Source organism: Apus apus, chromosome 1, assembly GCF_020740795.1.
Source record: "Apus apus isolate bApuApu2 chromosome 1, bApuApu2.pri.cur, whole genome shotgun sequence".
Lineage (NCBI taxonomy): Eukaryota > Metazoa > Chordata > Aves > Apodiformes > Apodidae > Apus > Apus apus.
Window position 1 is genome coordinate 92,453,636 of NC_067282.1, and position 8,596 is coordinate 92,462,231.

Below are 8,596 nucleotides of genomic sequence, written 5' to 3' on the forward strand. Positions count from 1 at the left end.
CTGTGAAGTATTTATAAAACCAGAAAGTGATTGGCTCCCTCTTAAATAATGTTAGAAGTAAAATGTTCCTGAGTATTTTTGCATGTCAAAGACAAAGTAATGCTCAATGAAGTGTGACGTGATGAGAATTTTTCTATGTGCTTTAGAGGGGCCAGGATTTTATCCGTGGAATAAAGTGGGAACTATTTCTGCAAGACAGAGTCCAAACATTGGCAAAGGAAGTTTTAATAGATTTTTACATGAAACAAAGCCAAAAGTATTCATAAATGACTGATGTCTCAAATTCCATGGCAAAAATCCTACTAAGTTCAACAGAAGATTTTCCCTCAACTGCAGTGGTCATGAGATCAGAAATGAGGGAGCAAAAATCAGTTTATTGATGCTTAGTATGTATTTTAACATTATGAAACGTGTTACCAACAGCATTAGAACAGCTCATTCATACAGTACTTCTAATTAGAAAAGCATGATCAGGAGGTCCTCCAGAAACTTGTGCAGGAAACCTCTGACTGCTAGTTCATGGTTTTAAATGTTGAATGCTCCTTTCCCAGTAGGATAAGGTTAAGTGGAGCAGGTAAATCTGCTACTTTTGTACATATTTTATTGGTTTATAAATGCCACTGACAGCAATATGCCCTCTGTAAGTAGTTATTAAAACCAGTGGCATCAGTCTAGTTGCACTCCATTTTAAAAAAAGATGAAAACAACAGTGCTGAGGACCCTGTTAGTGGTTAAGTAATGAAATGCAAAATTACCCCTTTTACCATGGTGTATGACTTTATGGGGAGAGTTTTCCAATCCCCTTCACTAACACAGTCAATTAGTAGCCTAAGCTACCAGTAATTTTGAAAAATGTAGTTTAGCTTTTTTTTTTTTAAGTCATTGCCTTAAATTCTGAGCTCTTCCTGCTCCATGGACTAGTTTTACTCCAGTGAAATAAAGACGCTCAATTTCCAAAACTTACAGGGTTCATTTATTACCTCTAGTAACATATTATACTGTATAAATACTCTATCCTTGTTATGTGTCCTTTTAAAAAAGCGATAACTTAGAAGATCACATTAGACAAGAAGTATAAAAATAAATACGCTCATTATATGCATTTATTACAAATTATAACCCTTCCCAGAAGAGAAAGAAATATAAAATACTTATAAAGTATGTAAAATCTATAGTAATATATTTTACTATATACATATGGAAAGCCATATTCTCTCATTGTCTATGAACTGGCACAAACTTTTAATAAGCGAATGCTGGCGTATTGCTGTGGATGGACCTGCTATCCTTCAGCTTTGTCTTCCCGCCTTATCAGTGATTGGAGCACTACAAACCCATCAGAGGCTACATAGGAGAGGTTCCCATTCATAGTGGGATTTCTTTGATCCTTTTTTTTTTTTTTAACCCAAGTGCAAATAATTTCCATTGGCTGGCATAATGTGAAAGACTTGCATGTTGAAAGCACAACCCAAATGCTCACAAATGCCATCAGTCTGTTTGGCAGGATGGTAGGACCAGGCTCAAATCAGAAAAGCCAGTGGAAGGTATGCAGAAAGCATAAAGAGCAACTACACAGAGATGCCACCTGCTCTGTAAGGATTTCCACTTTTTCTAGCCTCTGAATTATGTATGTCACCACAATGGCATCAGAGTGTACAAGAGAAGTGGACAGGCACACTGGGATGACATAAAGATATTTAAAAGAAAAAAAAAAAAGACTTTCTGGTTATTTGTGGAGTTGACTGACTGTTCTTGGTGTTTCTGACTCTTTACGGGTAGAGAATATGGCTTTAATATAAAACTATTATCTGAAACAATAGCAGCCATGAATGATATAGCTAAAGCTCCTTTTCCAATCCTGTATTTTTGCCCTTGTGAGGTAGGTAAGCCCTGACCAATTATTTTACGCTATCTTTTCTGCTCCTCTTTCCCTCCCCTTCCTACACATGGGAACTTGATCAGTACCACAATATAAATCTAAAAGGAAGGAGAAATAACCAAACCCCAAAATGTTTGCTTAAACATGTTTTGGGTACTGCTCGTGTTCTGTTGAATTTGTAACAGACTTTAAAAAAAGGCAATTATAATGCCCTTGGGCCTTAATTGCTGAAGATGAGTGACATGGGTCTGCTATCCTACCAAATTTTCAGTTGGCACGTTATTTTTAGGATGCAACACCTACTAAAGCTATTTGCACTGTCCCACCTCAACGGATCCTCACCATGAATTCTGTACATAAAAACACATGTGCTGCCTCTAGCCCTCTTTTTTTTTTCAGTGCACTGTTCTGAAGGAAAAAAATAAAATAATTAAAAAAAAATGTAGCTTTCCCAACTTCTAGTATTTAACTGCAGTCTGTAACGTTGCAGAAGTCTATTAGGTGTTTTGGTTTCTTGGAAGACTCACAGCTTTCTTGAGGCAGCACGCTGCCATCGTAAGAAATACATTTCAACAATCTCTTCTTGAAACCTTTCCCGCACGTCTTAGAGCAGGGTGACCAGTCCCCCAGCTGCCACTGTGGGCAGGGCATGTCGGCGCAGGGACGGATGTCGCTGGGCTTCAGCTCCTGGGCGCAGTCGGCAGCCGGCCGCCCCTGGGGGTCCCGGCACTCCACCGCCCGCCGCTGCCAGCCCGAGCCGCATGACTTGGAGCACTCGCCCCACTCCTCAATGACCCACTCGGAGGAGATGATCTCCCTGATGGCGTTGAAGGACTCTTTCTTTCTACTGGGTACCTTCTCCGACCCAGGCTGCACAGGCTTCTTCACAAAATAGGTGAACTTGATCTTGGGCTGTGGTAGGTCACCCACCGTAAGGACCTGGATGGTCAGAGGCTCCTTCAGAGGGCTGAAACTGCGGATCCTCTCAAGGGCGGCAGAGGAGCCACTGTACCTCAGCACACTGCCCTTGTAGGTGATGTCCTGCTCCAGCGTTGACAGCGTGTAATCGCCATTGAGAACATAGGTGCCATCTGCAGCTTTGATGGCGAGGAAGCTGCCGTCGTGTCTTGCACCCCTGTGGTTTCGCTGCTTCACCTCAATGTTCGTCGCCCCGGCTGGGATGGTGACAACGTCGTGGTAGCCAGGTCTGCCCAAGACAAAAGAGACAGACTGAGTCCTCTGCTTTTCCCTGAGAAAGGGAAGAAACTGCCCACAGTGTCTGAAGCCACAAGACTGAAATTCATTTAAAGCATTAAGCTCATGAGCTACTGACCTAATAGAACTAACAGATTAAGGGATTTGCAAAGTCACATCCCACTTTACTGCTACAGCAGAGGTGGCTTTCTTTCACAGGGACCTTACTGTAGGTTATCTTTAGTCAGATGGCTCTGAGAGATCAAATCTCAGTTCCAATGATAAACTGCAGCAAGATCCCACTGGCGTGGAAACACAAAGCTTACGCCCACAAAACATTCATCAGAACAAAATAACAGCAGCAGTCATATACTCACTTTGCTCTAACCAGCGTGCCAGACACTTTCTTGCAAGTGGATCCATTGCCACCGCATATACCGCATTTGTCAAACTTCTTATTGGATCCTATCATACGGTCACAACCAGCCTTTACACACTGTCCTTGGACACAGACAGAGGTGGAATCGGGGCTACATGGGGTACCATCCACAACCTTTGCAGGAAACAAGCAGTAGGGCATTTGATTAGAAGATGCACGTTGCTTTGAAATTCCATAATCCAGACACATACAAAATGCAAAATAAGGACAGGTTAAAGGCCTGCAGCACCTGTATTTTCAGGGCCTTTGAAACTAAAAATGAAAACTGCCCAAAGATAGTTGGAGGTATGTAATGTTACTTGTCTCACTTGGAAAAATGATGCCATGGTGACAGGACAAAACCAATTTCAGTTTTTATTAACATTCACACCCCTCCCACAAAAAATACCAAACCAGCTCACAAAACTGTTTTACTGATTTCATACAAAGAAAGAACATTTTTTTCTAATGTCACTAGAAAGTACTCATGTTCTCCAAGTACAGAACAAAAACTACTTTTAATGGTGTTCAGTGTCTCCTTTATTTCTTGGCATACTGATCTACAAAAAACATCTGTGTCATCGCCCTCAAAGTTACTGGCTCTAGATATCTTATGACATTGAGTTCGAGTAGCTCTGCAGGACGCACATTTTTCTTTTGTTTATTTTAAGCTGTCAGTGTATTAGTAACCAGTATGAGAAAGCACCAGAGTTTTGGCAAAGAACCTCCACAGTTTTCCAAACAGAACTCATTGTAATCAAACTGGTGGAAGGAGAGGAAAGGAAACTAGGGTGGAGTGGGCAGAGGAAGTGATACACGTGAAATAAACTGGAAGAACTGTGCCAGAATATATAAAGTATGCTTGCAACTGAGCAAGCTGTACATGTAGGAAGAGAAGGAAGAATCTAGCTTAAATATGAGGAAGACACAATTTCAGATTTCTACACTCCTTGACTCTTAACTTCATATAAAGAGTTAGAGGAAATACAAATCCTATTCATGATCAGATGGAAAAGATATGGTTTTGATGTACCTTTGGCTGTAAAACAAAGAAGTATCCTGTTCCTTTGGCTCTGCAGACCAGCTTGCATCTATCTTTTGGAGAGACACCAGCAAACTTGGGTGTCCACTCCACTGCAGGACCACTTCCAAATGGAGACTTGGAAAACTCATTGTGCTTTTCACACTGTTCCTCCCTAAAGGTTTTGCCTGCAGGCAGAAAGGAAAGACAGGTGGACATTAGATCATCTCCTGTACATACCCTTCCTCCACAAGATAACCTTCCTCCACTTCAAAAATGGGGAAAAGATTACCATCATTGTCTGGACAATCCTCGATGTTACATGATCTGTATTGCACCCGCTTCCCTTCACAGTATTTCCCCCCGTTCCTGGGGACAGGATTGTCACACTCCCTGAAGGAGTACTGCACTCCACCACCACAGGTTCGGGAGCACTCTCCCCACGCCCCCCAGGAACCCCAGCTCCCATGCACTGGTGTCTGGAATGACAAGCAAAAGCAGAACAGAAATTAATGTAGTAAAACAAAACCGAACCACACAAACAACAGTCATGCTCATTTTTATCTAAGCCACTTGTAAAAAAAAAAAAATATTACAAAAATTTAAAAGTTTGTTTCATTAGCTGCCCCTGTTTATTCAAGCTCTTCTATCTGATTAGTCCCCCTGAAGCATTATCCCTGCTACTTTGCAACCCAAGCTATATTCTGATTTCTTTTTTTAATACTTACATCATAATGCTTCTTCTCAGTTTTATTCACACACTTGCCATTCATGCACCACTTCCCTTCCCCGCAACTGGTGCCGTCTGCCCAAGGGAAGTGTTTGGTTTGGCAGACAAGCAGTCCTCCAGAAGTGCCAGTACACCACAGCGTCGTACACGTACTGGCTGCATCGGGGCAGTGTTTGGACTCGTCTCCAAACGTAAACTGGCACTGTCTGTTAGCATCATACAACGTGCCAGGCAAGTCAGAAGGAAGCTGGATTGGTTTGTGGGGCTTGTCCAACAAACACTCACCTGAAAAGGAAGAAAAAAGGAAAAAAAAAAAAAAAAAAAAAAAAAAAAAGATGATGCTGTCAGTAAGTTCAGCTTCAAAAGGGAAAAATGTATTTCCATCCCAGGAACTGCATTTGCTGTGTAACAACTCTTTGAGTCAATTTTTGCCACCATTTTTGCAAAACTAGTTGTAAAACTAAATGCATGTGCAGGATGTAAAAGGTTAAGTCTATGCTGTAGCAGGAAGCACTCAGTTAAGAAAGCTATAAAAAAGCAAAAAAAGCAAAAAAAAAAGCAAAGCAGTAAAGCACAAGAGCTTAAATGCCACATGAATGGAAAGCTTAATAATCTTACCATGACCGTTATCCAAAAATGTTGTAATCATGTAGGCACTACATGGAGACCAAGGCTGGCTGCGATCCAGGTTGGAAAGCATTGATGCCATCATGTGGAAATCCCGGCTTATTCCATTAATACCAGCACACTGCTTTGCATCATCGTGAGGCATGTTAAACACGTGGCCTTAAAGAGAAAAAAAAAAAGGAAAGTCTGTGATTTTAGGAGGTCTGCCCTATGCATTGCCAATATTATTTCAAATACTGCTCTAAAGCTGCTTATAGTCTGGTCTTTAAATAATAACCTGATCTGAATGCTGCTAAACTTTAAGCAGATGATACTGCATCTTCACTCCCCTCACGTGCTTCTCACATCCTTTTTTTTTCTGCAATCAGTCAGTTACACAGCTAATGCTGTGCAGACTGGATTTGCCTGACACAGTTCAACCTTGCCTTGTGGCAAAGCTTTACCTCCTCCCAACTGTGCCAGGGAGCTCAGGGTGCTCTGAGTCCCACAGGGCGAGCCCACGGTGTGGGCTGGGCAGCTCTCTGCTTTACAACATCGAGATGCCTTCAAGTAATCATGTGAAATCGCCTCTCAAGAGTTTCAAGTACCTAGTTCGTGGGCTGTTGTAAAGGCAGCCTGTAAACCATCATCTTCTATGATAGAGCAACTGCGGTTCAGATCACAAACTGTTCCCACATCAGCCATCCCAAGAGTATCACATGTCTTGGCACCACAAAGGTCCTGAAAAAAAAAAGAAAAAAAAACAGAAAAAAAAAGGCAGCTTCATTATTAAACAGATCAGAGACTTAACCTTGGCAAGAAACATCCAGCCCTGGCAGTTTGCCTTTACTTATGGAAAGAGCATAAATATTCAGCACTTCAATGGGTATGATGGCAAAAATCTGCCTTTGGAACATACACCAGGGTTACACATAGAAATAGAATGCATAATTTCCATACTAAATCTGCTAAAAATACACGAGGCAGAAATACATTGCACATCCTGAGAGTTTCACCTGAGATGGCACAAACAGCAAAATGAATGACTAAATAAAAAGCAGTTAATTTCATTTTCAGCCTACTTTGCCGAAGCTGTGGTGACACAAGACTGCCTCCAAACACTTTTTCAGAGGTCTCCTGGCAGAGGGGACCTCCAGATGTATGGGCTGATGGGTGTGGGGATGGATTTGACCTCTGTGTCCCTCACCTGCCTGGTGAAGAGGATTGCTGTGTCGTAGTGCTCCGCGTGCCGGTCACTGGGCGGGTTGTGCTGTCTCTGCCAGCTGCAGAAGTTTCTCAAAGTCAGGGCCGCATTGGAAGAGATATCAGGCCCCTTCCGCTCCTCATAAATTACCATGATTTTCACCACCACGAGGCTGATGGAGTTGCGGATGCTGGGGTGCTTGTACAGCTTGGCTGCCACAGACAGCAGTGTCAGGAGATAGTGCTTCAGCCCGCTGCCATGGAACTCAGCCATGGACTGGTCCGCTACCAGCATGGTCTCCACGTAGCGGGGGCTGGACACGAACCTCTTCTTCCTTCTGCTTCTCGTTTCTGCATTAAAAAAAGGAGAGGGAGGAAAAGTGCAGGTGAGGGGGACAGATAAAACACTGCTGTAACACACCGTAAAGAACACCAAACCCACCGATTCTTAAGATTTGCACCTAAGAGAGATGTACCCCACGGCCCCACGCGTGGCTCTCGCCCTCAAACTTCGGCAGCCTTCGCTGAATTACTCCTCCTAGACCGCCGCAGGGCGGAGCTGGGATACCGGGACCCGAACCCAGGTGGGAGCACCCCCGCCGTTCCTCAGGGTGGGGATGAGGGGGAAACACCGTCCGGGATCCCACTGTCAGCCCCGTCGAGGCGAGGGCGCGGCAGATCCTCCCTCCCTCCCATCTCTTGTCCCCGGGGTGGGCGGCGCGGCGCCCAGACGGTACCTGCGTGCCCGGCGGACTCCGGCCCCGCTGCCTCCGCCCCTGTCTCGGCCACGGCGCAGCGGGCAGCGGGGGCGGCCTGACGGGTCCCGCGGAGGCGGAGGAGGTGGGGGCCGCGGCGGTGCTTGGTGCCGAGGGCCGGCTGGATGAGGTACTGGCGGCCCCGCAAGGAGAAGGCGCCGCGCATCCCCGCGCAGAGGCTGAGCGCGGCGGTGGAGCTGGGATCCCTGTTGACGGTGCCGGAGTAGAAGCACCGGGAGAGGTCGTCCTCCAGCGGCGGCGGCGGCCCGCCCAGGTACTGCAGGGTGAAGTCCGGGGCCAGGAAGCTGCTGTCGGGCTCCAGCTCCAGCGTCAGCCGCTCCCCGAAGGCCTCCAGGCGGAAGCGCTCCCGGCCGCCGGCAGCGCCCAGGCGCCGCGGCAGCACCATCGCCTGCCGCTCGGCGGGGCGCTCGGCGCTGCACAGCCCCAGCACCGCCGCCAGCACCGGCACCAGCACCAGCACCGGCACCGGCACCGGCAAGCACCCCGCGGTCCTCATCGCGGCCGCCGAGCTTGGGGCAGGGGAGGCTTGGTGCTGCGGCCGCTCGCTTGACGATGCCCTTTTTATTTCTTTATTTGCTTATATATATATGTATAAGTTTTTGATTTTTTGCTTTCAGGTTTTGGGGGTCTCAGTGTCTCTCTGCTGGCGGAGGAGCGGGGAGGGCCGGGCGGGCGCGGGGTCCGGCGGTCACTGCAGAGGCGGCGTCGGCTTCCCCATGGCCGAGGCGCGGTGGCGGGGAGTGCGGGTCTGCGAGGGGAGCGGCCGTTC

The 8,596-nt window shown here is 46.1% G+C and overlaps 1 protein-coding gene across 1 annotated transcript; it reads right to left on the reverse strand.

The window, feature by feature from the left end:
• Positions 1-354: 354 nt before the first annotated feature.
• ADAMTS1 (ADAM metallopeptidase with thrombospondin type 1 motif 1) lies at positions 355-8,325 on the reverse strand. The gene is made up of 9 exons (XM_051625386.1): positions 7,789-8,325; positions 7,056-7,402; positions 6,457-6,589; positions 5,861-6,028; positions 5,241-5,527; positions 4,805-4,991; positions 4,525-4,700; positions 3,451-3,626; positions 355-3,086 (listed from the first exon to the last, which is right to left on the reverse strand). The coding sequence occupies exons 1-9, from the start codon at positions 8,321-8,323 to the stop codon at positions 2,345-2,347; spliced, it is 2,751 nt and encodes a 916-aa protein (XP_051481346.1). The 5' UTR covers positions 8,324-8,325; the 3' UTR covers positions 355-2,344.
• Between the last annotated feature and the right edge of the window lie 271 nt (positions 8,326-8,596).